Below are 16,945 nucleotides of genomic sequence, written 5' to 3' on the forward strand. Positions count from 1 at the left end.
GACCATCATGCATACTTCTTTAGAGCTACATTTGGAAACGCTGAAAAGGTGATCTTGGTGACCTGGAGAGTTCTTGCTGTAATGCAGGCCCCACAGTTCTGCTGGTATAAAAGGGAACCTCTACCTAAGAAAGGTATATGACGAGCCACTAGGACAGAAAAATACAGACAAGATCAGAATCATGGACTAACTGGGAATACAGTGCCAAGGTTTCTGCTTGGAGCACTGTTTTCCATGAACATGGAGCACACTACACAGGTAAGAGGAAAATTTGAGCCCCTATTCACTGCTCAGTTATAGTGTCAGGTCAGATGGAATCATGAATGCTTTGAAGGTATTGTAAGTATCTTTTGTTTTTGTTTTTGTTTTAACCAGAGGACTGCTCAGCTCTGGCTTATGGTGGTGCAGGGGATTGAACCTGGGACTTTGGAGCTTTGGGTATGAGAGTCTCTTTTCTTAACCATTATACTATCTACTCCTGTCCAGTATTATAAATATCTTAAAACAAACACTCTAGACTTAAAATGGATGAAAAGACATGGAGATGTATGCTTCCACAACCAAACTTTAACTGGTGCACTGACAGATTTAAATCCTAGACTCAAAAAATAAAATTATAAAAAAATAAAAGAAAAAAGAAGAAAGAAAAGAAAGAAAGAGAGAGAGAAAGAAAGAGAGAGAGAAAGAAAGAGAGAGAGAGAGAAAATTACAGGTGATTGACATTGAGTTTATCGCCCATGTTACCATGCATAAAGACCTGGGCTCAGGCAGAGGGTAGATAGCATAATGGTTATGTAAACAGACTCTCTCTCATGTCAGTGCAAAACCAGATACAACCAAGAGCCATTTCACACCCACTTGGGTAGCCCTGCAGAAAAAGACAAGCAAGTGTTGGCTAGAAGATGGAGAATTTGTCCTCTCGGCCATTTCTTGTGTCAATATAACAGAGTCACTCTGGAAACCTGTTCCTCAAAAGGTTAAGTATAGGGATGTACTTGACTTGACAATTCACTTCACTATGTGTACCCCTAAGGGAAATGGAACACATGGCCATATGGAAACCTGTGAGTGAAAGCATAAGGACCATTACTGGTGATATGATGGTCCCAGAGTAACGACAACCAGTTTATGCTCCTTCGATAAGCTAATAAATAAACTACAGTCTATCCACATGGTGACATATGAAGTCATAAAAACCATTAGTCTATCTTCTTAATCCTAATAATTGCAATTAAAATGAAATTCTGTTTACAAGCAAAATAATAGGAAGTCTAGATGCCCTTCAAAATATTTTCACAAATAAAAAGAGAGAGGGATGGAAGGAAAAAGAATTGGAACAGAATGAGAACTAATTCTGGAACATAGACATATGAAGACTAGTCGTAGTAATCTATATTTTGGGTAGATCTGAATATGTTAATAATACAAATGTTAGGAAGGAAAGCTGTTCTGTCTTATTATTTTTTCCCTTCAACTCATCTATAGAATTTTTGAAGAATTACACTCCTGAGTATGCCATTTGAAGCCATCCCTTGGTCAGAAGTAAGCACTGTATCACAGCCTCAGAAAAAAATCCCTATGATACCCAGAGTGTAATGCTTGGTAGACAGATATTAGGAAAATAGATTTGGTTTGACAAAGCACTAAGCATTTCAGAATTGATGGACCATCTTCAGAGACCCTCTCCTCTGAGAATCAACACCCTGCTTAGGTCTGGAGAGCTTGCCCTCCTTGGTGCTGTGTATGTGTGCAAACTGGGTCTCGGAAGGAAGTTTGGGACTGGCAAGATAGCTCACCTGGATAGCATGCCTACCTTGCCATGCACATGACCCAGGTTTGGACCCAGTCTCCCCTGCACTGAGAAATGCTCCAATACTGCAGTGTCTTTTTCTTTGCCCCTCTGTCTCCCTCTCTATCTGGAAAAAGTCATCCAAGAGAAGTAAAGCCCTGGTCATGTCAACAAAAAAGGGAAAGGTCAATAGAAGAATAGAAAGTTGAGGAAGGGGGGCCAGGTGGTGGTGCACTCGATTGACATTGCACATGTTACAATGCACAAGGACCCAGGTTCGAGGCCCTGATCCCCCACACATCCACCTGTAGGGGGAAGCTTTGAAAGTGCTGCTGGTACCTCTCTCCCTCTTTATCTCCTCCTCCCCTTTCAATTTCTGACTGTCTCTATCCAATAAATAAACAATCTTTAAAAATTTTAAGCGAGAGTTGAAGAGTATCAGTCACACGTAGCGGAACTGGAGTAAGAATCCCGGTTCAAGCTCCCAGCTCCCCACCTGCAGGGGAGTCGCTTCACAGGTGGTGAAGCAGGTCTGCAGGTGTCTGTCTTTCTCTCCCCCTCTCTGTCTTCCCCTCCTCTGTCCATTTCTCTCTGTCCTACCCAACAACAACAACATCAATAACAACAGCAATAATAACTACAACAATAAAACAACAAGGGCAACAAAAGAGAAAATAAATAAATAAATATTAACAAGATTGTAAGATAAGAGGGGTGGTAGGGAGTCGGGCTGTAGCTCAGCGGGTTAAGTGCAGGTGGCACAAAGCACAAGGACTGGCATAAGGATCCCAGTTCGAGCCCTGGCTCCCCACCTGCAGGGGAGTCGCTTCACAGGCGGTGAAGCAGGTCTGCAGGTGTCTATCTTTCTCTCCCCCCTCTGTCTTCCCCTCCTCTCTCCATTTCTCTCTGTCCTATCCAGCAACAACAACAACAACATCAATAATAACTACAACAATAAAACAACAAGGGCAACAAAAGGGAATAAATAAATAAATATAAAATTAAATTTAAAAAAAAAAGATAAGAGGGGTAGGAAGCAGGTGGGTTTTTTTTTTCTTCTCTGAAAGTAAACTGTGTACATATAACATTCATAATGGGATCATTGTCAAACGATCAAAGAAGCATCACCAAAGAAGTCCTCCAAGTCTTCAGGTTCTGTGTTCCATTTAAAATAACACACAGAGGGGCCTGTTGTGTGCACACATTATCATGCACAAGGATCTGGGCTCAAGCCCCCAGTTCCTACCTGCTGGAAGGTTCAAAAGTAGTGAAGCAATGCCACAGGTGTCTCTCTCCCTCCCTCTCTCTCTCTCTCTCCCCCCTCAGCTCCTCCCTCCCCTCCCTCTCCCTTCTCAACCTCTCTCTGTCCGATCAAATAAATAAATGAATAAGATAAAATTAAAAAAAGACTTTTACTTATTTGCCACCAGGGTTATCTCTGGGGCTCTGTGCTGGCACTACATATCCACTATTCCTGCAGCCATTTTTTTTCCATAAATTTTATTAGGACAGAAAGAAATTGAAAGAAGACAAGGAGATAGAAAAAGGGAAAGATAGATACCTGAAGATCTGTTTCATTGCTCTTAATATAGACACACTGCAGTTGGGGAGCAGGGGCTCAAACCCTGGCCCTTGCACTTGGTAATATGTGTGCTTAACAAGGTGCGTCACCACCCAGCCTCCATTTTTTTTTTTTTTTTTTTTGCCTTCAGGGTTATTGCTGGGCCTCGGTGCCTGCACTACAAATCCACTGCTCCCCCAATCCAAACCAAATAATATTGCATCCGCCGATCACAACCTAACCAAAGCAACGATTGCCACCTCAACATGCTTCACCTCAGACTGTATCCAGAGACTTCACGTGTGGAATGACAACCCCTCAGCTTCATTACTCGGGTGAGACCTTTCCTTTTATAGTACACTCTAATTTCATCTCAGGTAGTTCACTTTCTAACAAAGTCCCATAACCTAGATATACACCAGTTTCTGTGAGAGAGAGCTTATGTGCACACGTATCCATAAACTACTGCAAAATATATACCTGAAAGCAGAAGTACACTAGAGTTTGCAGTGAGTACCTCCCTAACACTTCCTCTCCACTATTCCAAGCTTGGGATCCATGATTGCTCAACAAATTGTTTGGCTTCGTATGTTAACTCTCTTTTCAATCACCAGGTTCCAGATGTCACCAGGATGCTGGCCAGGCTTCCCTGGATTGAAGACCCCACCAATGTGTCCTGGAGCTCAGCTTCCCCAGAGACACACCTTACTAGGGAAAGAGAGAGGCAGACTGGGAGTCAGTCAACTGGGAGTCAGTCAACTGGGAGTCAGTTGACTGGACCGACCAGTCAACACCCATGTTCAGCGGGGAAGCAATTACAGAAGCCAGACCTTCTACCTTCTGCAACCCTCAACGACCCTGGGTCCATGCTCCCAGAGGGATAGAGAATGGGAAAGCTATCATGGGAGGGGGTGGGTTATGGGGATTGGGTGGTGGGAATTGTGTGGAGTTGTACCCCTCCTACCTTATGTTTTTGTTCACTAATCCTTTCTTAAATAAAAAATTTTTTAAAAAATCCACTGCTCCAGGAGGCCTTTTTTTTTTTCCATTTTGCTGTCCTTATTGTCGTTATTGCTATTGTTGTCACTGATGTTGTTGTTATTGGATACGACAGAGAGAAATGGAGAGAGGAGGGGAGACAGAGAGGGGGAGAGAAAAGACAGACACCTGCAGACCTGCTTCACCGCCTGTGAAGTGACACCCCGGCAGGTGGGGAGCCGGGGGGCTTGAACCCGGGTCCTTGCACCAGTCCTTGTGCTTTGCGCCATGAGCGCTTAACCCACTGTGCTACCACCCAGCCCCCAAGACTATTTTTTTTAAAAAAGAAAATAACACACAAGCTTCAAATAGAGAAAGAGTACTGGCCCCCATAACAACAGATGAAAGATCCAAGCCGTTGTCATGTGATTATATTAGATAAGGAGTCCTAGTTTAATTTGTTTTGTTTTTATTGAGCTGTTGGGGCATATACAGAGGGTCTTGTGCATGTGCGGTACTGTAAAAGGCCTCCCTAGCTTAATGTGTTAATTTTGTACATTAGACTGTATATCCTCCCATCCAAGTACTAACCTGATTTAGCTTCAGAGTTCAGATGCGATGGGGCATGTCCAGCATGGTGCAGCCATAGACTAGGCAGTACATCCTGAGCTGTGTCCTTGACCTTTTGTTAAAATGAAATAGACTTTTTCATTAACAGTCAATCCTACCTTCACAAAATGTTCCAGTTGTTGACTTCATAATATGTTTGGGTGAAGAAGTTGTACTTGGTGTTGGTACTGATGCTTTTACTTCAGAAGTTGTCACTGACAATATAGGAGTGCTTTTATTTTCAACATCTGGAAAAAAAAGTAAAATGTGTTAAAGTGTTGCAACATAAGACAGTTTTCCAAACTAGGGTATATAAACAAAGCAGAAAACCTTAGTGCCTGAGCTCTGACATCCCATACTCAATCACCTGAGGAGTGCTCTGGCAAACAAAGCAGATTGTACGGGTCGCTATAACCCAGTCAGTAGGGCTTGCGTCAGTCGAACTGTGGTTCAATCGCAATATGATTTAATATTTGACAATGAAACTACAATTAATGTTTATTTTCAAGTATATACTTTCAACAGAACATGGATCAACTTTGATTTATGGTGGTGCTGGGGATTAAATCTGGGGTCTCTGTGACCTCAAGCATGCAAGTCTGGTACACTACTGTAGATAGTATTTCCTCAGCCCTCCATCATAATTTGTTTTACTTTTTTCTTTGGCAGATTTATCTTTTTAAAAAATATTTATTTATTTATTCCCTTTTGTTTCCCTTGTTGTTTTATTGTTTTAGTTATTCTTGTTGTTGTTGGATAGGACAGATAGAAATGGAGAGAGGAGGGGAAGACAGAGAGGGGGAGAGAAAGATAGACACCTGCAGACCTGCTTCTCAAAACCTTGCGCTTTGCGCCACGTGCGCTTAACCCGCTGCGCTACCGTCCAACTCCCCATCATAATTCTTAATATATTTCATTTTGCCACCAGGGTTATTACTGGGGCTCTGTGTTGGCACAATTCTACCATCATAAAGGCTTTTATTTTCTTTCTCTCTTTCTTTGATAGAGGACAAGATAAAGAGGGATAAAGAAGAGGAGGAGGCAAGAGCAAGAGAGAGGAAGAGGAGGAGAGCGAAGAGGAGGAAGAGGAAACATTTGAAGAACTACTCCATTGCTTAGGAAGCTTCCCCTCTGCAGGTGGGGAGCAGAGGCTTGAACCTGCATCCTTGAGCATGGTATTGTGTGTGCTCTACCCAGCCCCAAAACCTTTTTTCTAAGTGAAGTACTAAGAATTTGACCCTCTATGTTCTAAACATTTATTTCCCATGATATTATTGTAATTTATTGGCATGTAGATAAATTTTCTAATCCTATATTTTCTTAGTCTTGTCTATATGCAGCAACTACTATGTTAAAGATCAAAACCATCAAACAAAATTATTTACAAAGAACATGGAAAGGAAAGGGCTGAAAAAATATGCCATGTGGATAATACACTGCTTTGCCATGTGCTCAACCCAGGTTCAAGCCCAGCCCACACCACATTGAAGCCTGGTGTGCTGTAGGCTTTTGACTTTCTCTCTCTGCCTATCTCTATCAGAAAAAAAAAAATAGAAGAAGGAGGAGGAGGAGCAGGAGGGAAAAGAAACAAAAGGGAATAAGTAAATAATTTTTTAAAGATAAATCTGCTAAAAAAAAAAGAAAAGAAAAACAAATTATGATGGCATGTTATTTATACCCAATTACTTTAATAGTCATCTTCATCTTTACAGCCAGGGCCCACTCAGGAAGCAGGCACCACGCCCCAGTAATAACCGCAGAGGCGAAAAAAAATAAATAAAATAAAATAAAACAGAGTTGGGAGTCGGTTGGGAGTTGGGCGGTAGAGCAGCGGGTTAAGCACACATGGCGCAAAGCTCAAGGACCAGCGTGAAGATCCCGGTTCGAGCCCCTGGCTCCCCACCTGCAGGGGAGTCACTTCACAGGCGGTGAAGCAGGTCTGCAGGTGTCTCTCTTTCTCTCCCCCTTTCTGTCTTCCCCTCCTCTCTCCATTTCTCTCTGTCCTATCGAGCAACAACGACATCAATAACAACAACAAAAATAAAAGGGCAACAAAAAGGAAATAAATAAATAAATTTTAAATAAATAAATAAAATAGAGTTATGTATGCTGCTAAAATATAACAGAGGGTCAGGAAGAAATAACATAAAAAGGAAATACCAGGGAGTCGGGCGGTAGCGAAGCGCAAGGGCCGGCCTAAGGATCCGGTTCGTGCACCCGGCTCCCCACCTGTAAGGGAAACAAATTTAACTAAGTTTCCAACTACACCTGAATCCAATATAAAGTTATATTGGGGAAGGGTCTGAGACACGGCTTGTGTGAGGAACCGGTTTCATGCTCATCATACAACAGTGTCTGCAGCTGTGGATTAACTTGAACTCATAGGTTAAATACATATACACCTATTTTTAAAGCAGATACATGAACAATGTGGGAAAATGAAGCCTTCCCTAGCATTCTCTTGTTAATTCACAGAATTCATTAGTCAGCGGAAACAGACTTTAAAACAGGGCTCAGAGCAGGAACATCGCATAATGCGTATGTCGCCATCTAGTGGACATAAAACAGAATGCATCTTAAGAATTCCGGGTTTGTTTTTTTTGTTTGTTTTTTTTTTTTAAGTAGCCAACAGTTGGAAAATTCTCCTCTTTAGCCTGGCGCCGAAATATTCATTCAGGGGCCTCAGACTTGCAAGTTGAGTGCCCCCCCACCCTGCCCCCGGGAAACTACTGGCACTAAGCAGGCATAAGTGAAGGATCCAGCAAGCGCCTTGAACTTGGAAACTTCTTTCCCCAAATTCACCCCCAGCACATCCAGTGCCTCTTCCTATATTCCAGCCAATATCTTTGTTGTCTCAATGACAAGTCTGTTACTTATTCTGCAGGATATGAAGAGAGATCCACAGAACCCAGAGTAAAGAGACGGAGTGAAAAAGACAAGAGACAGAAAGGACAGAGCAACGCATAAACACCTTGCCGCACGCAGGCAAACAGAGCCTTGGGCTCCCTGCCCTTGCAGCACTGTCTCCTCCCACACAACCTCCAGACAACCGCAGAAAGTGAAACCATCTCAGCAAGAAGCCCGAGCTGAGTTCAACGGGGAGACTTGCAAACAACGTGATTTGTGGTGTTATGTCTCCATCTTGTGGACACATCGCAGAATGCACCTTGAGAGACTACTCCCAAAAATTCCGTAAGAATTGGTTATGTCGTCTCACCGCTTAGCCTGGCCCTCAGAGTTGAAAGTGGAGTGCCCTCTACCTGCCCTGTGGCATTATTGCCTCCTTTTAACTCACACTGAAGGAGAACTCAGTGAGAGGCCCCGCAGGAGTCTTGAAGTTGGAAATGTGGCTCTCCAGATTCATCCTGGGCACCTCCTCTGCTGCTTGTTGAACTCAGTTCACTCCCTTTCTCATTGCACTGAGGCACCTGTAACTTATCCTAAAGGATATGCAGAGATAGATCCCCAGCACCCAGAAAGAGAGCCCCGAGCAGCACTGCAACACCACACCACAAAGATACAAATAGAGGCTCCGGCACGTTGCCAGTGTACCGCTGTCATCTGCTACTTTACTTCTCCCCAGGAAGACTCTGGATCCACACAGGTTGGGAAAATGTACCCAATTCTAAAACACCAGCAAAAAACCTGGTTCTGTGTGTAAAGGGGAGAATTGCAAACAAGGCGATTTGTAGTGTTATGACGCCATCTTGTGGGCATGCAGTAGAATGCACCTTGAGAGACAAAACTCCAGACATTCCATAGAAATTGGTGAGGGGGAACAAGCGGAGGCGCACCTGGTTAGGCACTCACATTAAATTGCACAATCACTCGGGTTCAAGCCCCTGGTCCCCACCTGCAGAAGGAAAGCATCACAAGTGGTGAATCAGGGCTTCAAGTGTCTCTCTGTCTCTATCTCCTCCCTCCCCTCTCCATTTCTCTGTCTCTATCCAATAATAAAGAAATAAAGAAATTGGTGAGAGGATCCCTTAGGGATCTCAGACTTGAATGTGAAGTGTCCTCCACATGCCCCAAGGCACTACTGCCACCTTTCGACTCACACTGAAGCAGAACTGATGCTGGCAAGGAAAACCTGAATCTAGAGCTTGGTTTTCCAAATCAGTCCTCAGCATCTTCTCTGTTTCTTGTATTCCATGCACTACTTTTCTCACTTCATTGATGCATCTGTTACTTATGCTAGAGGATATGCAAAAACAAATTCCTGGGACCAGAGACAGAGAACCCCAAGCAGCACCTTGCCACGTGGATGCAAATAGAGCCTTGAGAATGTTGCAGGTTTGCACCATCAACTGCTACACTCCACAGGAGGAAAGGTTCTGAAAACTGCCCGAGTCCATGAGATTCACACTTAGAAGGGAAAATGAAGCCCTGCACTCTCCTCCTCACAGCAAGAGAGCAGGCAATGCTTGCAAGAAGGAGTAGGAGGGTGCGAGGGAAGCAATTTGCCACCTTATGTTGCCACCTTGTGGACACATAGCACAATGCACTTTATTAGATAACGCTCCATAAAAAACAATGGGAATCTTCAGATAAAAACACATGGAATTTTCTTACAGGGATCAGCTTGTGGCACAACCCATTAAGTGAACACATTACCATGTGCAAGGATCTGGGTTCAGACCCTGGTAGCTCCCCTTCCAGTAGGAACGCTTCATAGTGGCAAAACAGTGTTAGTGGTGTCTCTCTTTTTTATTAAAAAAAAAAAAATTTTTTTTGCCTTCAGGGTTATCCCTGGGGCTTGGTGCCTGGACTATGAATCCACTGCTCCTGGTGGCCATCTGTTTTCCATTTTTGTTGGTGGTCATGTTGTTACTGCTGCTGTTGTTGGATAGGACAGAGAGAAATTGAGAGAGGAGGAGAAGACAGAGAGGAGGAAAGAAAGACAGACACCTGCAGATCTGCTTCACTACTTGTGAAGTGACTCCCTGTAAGTGGGGAGCTGGGGGCTCAAACCAGGCTTAACCCAGTGCACTACTACCTGAACCCCTAAACATTTTTATTTTATCTATTTATTTATTTATTACATAGACAGTCAGAAATCAAGAGTAAAGGGAAGATTGAGAGGGACAGACACAAAGAGACACCTGCAGCACTGCTTCACCACTTGTGAAGCTTCCCCTGCAGGTGGAGACTGGGGGGTTGAACCTGGGTCCTTGAGCACTATAATGTGCGCTCAGCCAGGTGTGCCACCACCTGGTCCCTGTCTCTCTTTTTCTCTCTCAATCTTCCCCTTCACTCTCAGTTTCTCTGTCGCCATGCTATAAATTTACCTAAAGATAGTTTTACTAACAAAGGCATTTCTGCAAAGCAGGAGAGCAGCCGTGGATGCGTGTGGCAGTGATGGCTGCCTCTTGAGGAGCCACACTGGCTTATCTGAAGTCCCAGGTTCCATCCCCATCCCAACACACAAAGCCTGCACACATCAGGGCTCTCTCTGGCTCTCCTTTGTGAAATATACATCAATAGCCCTTGCAGAGAATGACTACATAGGCAGTGTGTGGATATAGGCTGTGCAGGAATGTGGAAAGAAAGGAAGGGAGGAAACCTCTCTCTCTTAGTTTGCTTTGGGCTCAACACTCAACAGATTCTGGGCCAGGAGACAGGAAGAACAGAGAGCAATAGTGTCACCTCTCGGGCCACTTTTCTGCACTTTGGAGAACAATACTGAACTAGTGGCTGCAAAGAACACATCTAAATCTCTGTGTATTGCTCTCATGTCACAAATAAACAGCCAACTGGGATGATGAAGGGACAGCCTGCTCACACTTAGCCCTCCCTTTGAGTTCCCGGTGCTCTGGAGCCTGGCAAGTCCCCTGTCTCCTGCACACAGACTGTCTTCCTCTGGCTCTGAAGCTGGAGGAAAGGACACGTCACTTCTCTGGATGCAGCCCCTGACCTTGACTGAAGGTTCACATCTGCTTTCTTATCTACCCTGAAACCATGGTCAGGCTCAAATCTCGATGACTTTAATCCATGCCGCCAGCACCACCACCCCACCACATGCACACACAGCAAGTGACTTCGATCAAATCACTTTAAACCCATTATTCATTCATTTGTTTCTCTGGAGGGGGAAAAAAGCAGGGACAAACAGAAAGAAAATGATCAAGGCAGGTTCAAGCTTATGAATTTTCATAGAAGACACTCTGAGCTCACTTGATAGGCAAGTCCTGACAAGTTCCACTGCCAAAATTCTCTCTTCACTCATTTATTGTTATTATTATTACCACCACCACCAGGATTTCCTTATTGGGGAATTAATGTTCATTCAACATTCAACATTAATGTTCATTAATGTTCATTAATGTTCATTCAACATTCAACATTCAACATCTTTCCAATTTTTATTAGGGCAGAGAGAAAATAAGAGAGATGGGGAGATAGACACCTGCAGACCTGCTCCACTGCTCATGAAGTGGACCCCCTGCAAGTGGGGAGCAGTGGCTCAAACCCAGGTCTTTGCGCCCGGTACTATGTGAGCTTAACTGGGTGTGCCGCCACCTGGCCCCACTCATTCTTTTTATATCATTCGCACTGCCTCAAATTCTGGGGAAATCTTTATGAGTGGACTGAACATTTTTAAAGTTTCCCAGTCAGGATGGTGGGTAACAGTTTCTTTCAGGGGATTCAAAATTACATGTGGAGCTGCCACCCTACCGTAGGGCACTACTGCCACCTTTCAAGGACTGAGCAGAGGTGGAAAAGGCCCTGAGCTTAGAAACTTGGTTCTAGGAGCTCCAGTGGTGCAGTTAGCGTGCAGTGCTGACGCTGAAACTTGGTTCTAAACCCACCTCTGCTGCTTAATGCTCTCCATCCAGTGCAGTTTCAATGACGAGCCTGTTACTTATTCTACAGGATACGCAGAGAAAGATTCATGGAGGTGGAAGAGAGAAAGACACGAAGAGAGACACAAAGAGAGAGACCTGGGGAGAGAGAGATTGACCAGAGTACCATGCAACACCCAGCTACAGCACAAATACAAACTGAGTCTCAACAAACTGCCAGTGCAGTGCTGTCTGCTGCCCATACTCTGCTTCCCCACAGGAAGGAAGGCTCAGAAAACTAGACAGGATCCACAGAGCAGGGGGAAAACGTTCCCCCTACTCCTCAACAGGAAACCCAGCACTGCCTGCAAAACAGGGAAATGCAAACAATGCCATTTGCAGCATTATGTCTCCCCCTTGTGGACACACAGCAGAATGCACCTGAGGAGAGAACGCTCTGTAAGTCAAAGGAATCATCAGGTAGAAAAAAATACATAGAAATTTTCAGGGCTGGGTGGTGGTGCACCTAGTTAAGTGCACACATTACAGTGCAGAAGGACCTGGGTTCAAGCCCCTGGTCCCCACCTGCTGGGTGAAAGCTTCACTAGTGGTTAATCAAGGCTGCAGGTATCTATCTCGTTCCCTCTCACCCCTCTCAATTTCTCTGTTTCTGTCCAACAATAAGTAAATAAAAAGGTTAAAATATATACACAGAAATTTTCTTTTTTAAATATTTTATTTATTTTATTTTTTAGAGAGATGCAGAGAGAGAGGCACACACAGAGAGAAACATCAGACCTGCTTCATCACTCCTGTATCTTCCCCCTCTGCTGGTGGGGAAAAGGGGCTCAACCCAGCTCCTTGAGCCTGGCAACACATGCAGTGCACCAGGAGTGTCACCACCCGGCTTCCTTCACTCATTCTTTGTATACCATTCAACAATACCTCAAATTCTGGAGACTTTTTTTTTCCTCCAGGGTTATTGCTGGGCTCGGTGCCTGCACCATGAATCCACCGCTCCTGGAGGCCATTTTCCCCCCCTTTTGTTGCCCTTGTTGTTGTAGCCTCATTGTGGCTATTATTAATGCCATTGTTGATGTTGTTCATTGTTGGATAGGACAGATAGAAATGGAGAGAGGAGGGGAAGATAGACGGGGAGAGAAAGATAGACACCTGCAGACCTGCTTCACCGCCTGTGAAGTGAGTCCCCTGCAGGTGGGGAAACGGGTGCTCGAACCGGGATCCTTACGCCGGTCCTTGTGCTTTGCGCCACCTGCGCTTAACCCACTGCGCCACCACCCGACCCCCTCTGGAGACTTTTTATGAGAGGAAACTGACAGTTGCAAAAATTTCTCATTAGCCTAGTTGGTAAAAGATCTCTCTGGAGACCTCAAACTTCACAGTGAAGCACCTTCTACCCTGCCCCAGGCCACTACTGGCACTTTTGAAGGACTGGGCAGAGCTGAGTAGGGTATGTGGCAAGAGCCCTGAACTTGGAAACTTGCTTTCTCAAATCCACACCTCCAGCACCTCCTCGGCCACTTCCTGGGCTCAGTTCACTACATTTGTTCTTTTCTTTTCTTTCTTTCATTCTTTTACAAGTGTAGTACTTATTCTACAAGCTATGAAGAGCTAGATCCCCAGCAGCCAGAGAGAGAGACAGAGAACAGAGCACCACACGGCTATTTGTCAAAGACACACAAAGGAGCTTCAGGCACACTGACCATGGAGCACTGTGTCCTCCTACACTCTACTTCTCCACAGGAAGGGCAACATCTAAACTTGCATGAATGCACAGGATCTGGACAGCAGGGAAAAAATAAAAACACCACAGCATGAAACCTTGCACTGTTTTCATGGAAGACTTGCAAACAAGGCAATTTGAGGTGTTATGTCGCCGTCTTGTGGACACACAGCAGAATGCACCTTGAGAAACAACTCGAAATTCCAGAGATGTATGAGTAGGGGGCTGACAATTCTGAACATTTTTCTCACTTAGCCTGGTGTGTAAAGCTCCTTCCTGGGGCCTCAGACTTTAAAGCAGAGTTCTGGGAGTCAGGCGGTAGTGCAGCAGGTTAAGCACAGGTGGCACAAAGTGCAAGGACCAGCCTAAGAATCCTGGTTCGAGCCCCCAGCTCCCCACCTGCAGGGGAGTCGCTTCACAAGCGGTGAAGCAGGTCTGCAGGTGTCTGTCTTTCTCTCCCCCTCTCTGTCTTCCCCTCCTCTCTCCATTTCTCTCTGTCCATTCTAACAACGACGACATCAATAATGACTACAACAATAAAACAGCAAGGGCAATAAAAGGGACTAAATAAATAGATAAATAAATATTAAAAAAGTACAGTGCTCACTACCTGCCCAGGCATACTGCCACCTTTCACCTCCCAGTGAAACAGTACAATGGCAGCCCCAATAAGAGTCCTGAACTTGGAACCTATGTTCTCCAAACCCACCCCCAGCACTTCTACTGCTGCTGTTTGCCATCAGTCTCTTTCTCGTTTCATAGCTGAGTCTTGTCACTTTTCCTAGGGATATGTACACACAGATACCCAGGACCCAGAGAGAGAAGCCTGAGCACCACTGTAGCACTATGCCACATGGATGAAATAGAGCCATGGGCACAATGCTCTGCAATTGCTTGACTCCCCTGAATCCACACAGCAGGGGAAAATGTACCCCTTTTGTCCCAACAAGAAACCAGACACAGTATGTAAAGGGAAGATTTGCAAACACGCAATTTGCAGTGTTATGCCGCCACCTTGTGGACATGCAGCAGAATGCACCCAACCAGAAACTGCTCCATTAAAGCCAAAATACTAGAAAATATATAGAATTTTCTTGCAGGGTTCAGGTGGTGGTGCACTCAGTTGTGAATTACTATGAGCAAGGGCCCTGGTACAAACCCTTAACCCCTACCCTTAGGGAAAAGCTTCACAAGTGGTAAAGTGGTGCTACTGGTGTCTCTGTCTCTCCTTCTCTATCTTCCCCTTCCCCCTCGATTTCTCTTGTTCTCTATCCAACAATTAGTATGCAAAATATTTGAATAAAAAATTCCTGCAAAGCAATAGACCAGCCATGGATGGAGGCGTGGGGTGATGTTCCTTCTTAAGGAGTGACACTAGCATGTCTGAGGTCCCAAGTTCCATCCCCATCCCAACACACAAAACCTGAACTGCTGGGGCCTCTCTGGACCTGATGTGTGAAATACATAAATATCACGTGCAGGGAATGATGACATGGACAGTGTTCAGACTGTAGACGATGATAAATGGAGGAAGAAAGCAGAATATAACCGACATCATTTACTGTCGTATGCTTTACATTGGCTTGTTCTAGCCCTCCCCCTCCAAGAGAATTAGATGAGTCCTGTTAATTTCGCGGGCCTGCTTGGCCCCGCCCCAAGGGACCCTGGGAGAGGGTTCCGGAGTCCGAGAGTTCTTGAGTTCCTAAGTTAGAGAGTGTCTGAGTTCGAGAGTAAGGGAGAGGGTTCCTGAGTTCGAGAGTGCCAGAGTTAGCCAGAGTTCCTGAGTTCCTGAGTTAGACAGAGTTCCTGAGTTCCGGAGTTCGAGAGTGCGAGGGTGCGAGAGTTTCTGAGTTCGAGAGTAAGGGAGAGGGTTCTTGAGTTCCAGAGTAAAAGAAAGAGTGCTTGCGCCGCCGCAAAGAGACAGCAGAGTTCTGTTTGGTGATTAGTTTGTCTTAGTTTGTGAATCGTTGTTCCTGAATAAAGAAATACAGCTGCCCTGCCCAGCCGTTGTCTCCACGTCTCTGTTACCCGCCCGTGAAGCTAGACCCGCCCGGCCAGAGCCTACAAATTTTAACAACAATTTACCTCGGGGTCTCAGCTTAAGAGATTCTGGGCAGGGAGGTTGGAAAAACAAAAGGCAGTGGTGTCACCACTCGGGCCACTTTTCTGCTCTTTGGGGCACAACTTACACTAGTGGCTATCAAAAAAAAAATCTGCAGAGGGATAGATAGCATAATGTTTATGCAAGCAGACTCATGCCTGAGGCTTCGAATTCCCAGGTTCCCACACAACCCTAAACCAGAGCTAAGCAGTGCTGTTTTTTAAAAAAGAAATACTGAAGCCCTATGTGTTGCTAACCAAAATGTTACTGCCATGCCACAAAACTAAATGACCAACTAGAGTTATATCAGAGAAGCCTCCTAACACTTAGGCCTTCCTTTGAGTTCCCAGTGCTCTGGAGTCTGAGGAGACCAAAAGTCAGCTGCCAGTAGACTCAGCATCTATGGAAGATACCCCGTCTCCTTCACAAAGGTGTCTTCCTCCGGCCCTGAACCTAGAGGAGGGTCACCTCTTGACTTCCCTGGATGCTGCCCCTGACTCTGGCAGAACACTTACCCTACTTTCTTGTGCACTCTGAAGCCACGGTCAGACTATAAATCCAGAGGATTTCAAGTCCTGCGCACCACCACTATCCCCAAAACACACACACACACACACACACACACACACACACAGCATTTGGTCTTGAGAAAACCCCAGAATTCTATTCTAATCCATTATTCATTCACTTTTTGTATCAGTGAAAAGAGACAGAGACAGACTGGCCAAGGCAAGCTATGGCTTTCCTATGAAAACACTCTGAGCTCTCTTGATAGGTAGGTTCTAGACTCTAGGACTCAACAAACCCACTGCCAAAATTGTCTCTTCTCTCTTCACTCATTTTTATACTGCTCACACTGATTTAGATTTCTTAAATATTTTATTTATTTATTTATTCTCTTTTGTTGCCCCTGTTGTTTTATTGTTGTGGGCAGAGCAGAGAGCAGTGGCTCTCACCTCTCAGCCTGCTGTTCCGCTCTGTGGAGAAGCAACCACCTTGCACTACCGACTGCAAGGGACACACCCCTGAAGCCTCACCTCCACGTCGCTGGACACACAGCAAGCTCACCCCCGAGCCACAGCTACACAGGAACCTGGCATTCTGAAGCAGAATGGCCAGCTAGCTCCCTGGCCCTCCCTTAGGCTTCCTAATGAGCCTGAGCCCAGCAAGGCCTAAGACCAGCCGCTAGCCTTCAACTTGGAGTCTGCCGAAAGCTCCTCTCCTGCCACTCTCGACTTCTCCATGGGAAGCAAGGCTCTGGGTCACTGCTCCCATCATTACAGCAGCGAATAATGAGCACCCCCAGCACAGAAACGGGTGCTGCATTAAACATGAAGCAATGCTATCTGCGGTGTTGTGTCGCCGCCTTGTGGACACGCAG

The 16,945-nt window shown here is 45.2% G+C and overlaps 1 protein-coding gene across 1 annotated transcript in view; it reads right to left on the bottom strand.

Moving 5' to 3' along the window:
* The window catches only part of ABCG4 (ATP binding cassette subfamily G member 4), a 52,818-nt gene extending 47,635 nt beyond the window's left edge, over positions 1-5,183 (bottom strand). The window contains exon 1 of the mRNA XM_060179918.1: positions 5,057-5,183. Within this exon, the coding sequence (XP_060035901.1) occupies positions 5,057-5,087 (31 nt within the window). The 5' untranslated portion in view covers positions 5,088-5,183. The remainder of the gene's footprint in view (positions 1-5,056) is intronic.
* Positions 5,184-16,945: the final 11,762 nt, after the last annotated feature.

This window comes from Erinaceus europaeus, chromosome 20, assembly GCF_950295315.1.
Source record: "Erinaceus europaeus chromosome 20, mEriEur2.1, whole genome shotgun sequence".
Taxonomy (NCBI): domain Eukaryota; kingdom Metazoa; phylum Chordata; class Mammalia; order Eulipotyphla; family Erinaceidae; genus Erinaceus; species Erinaceus europaeus.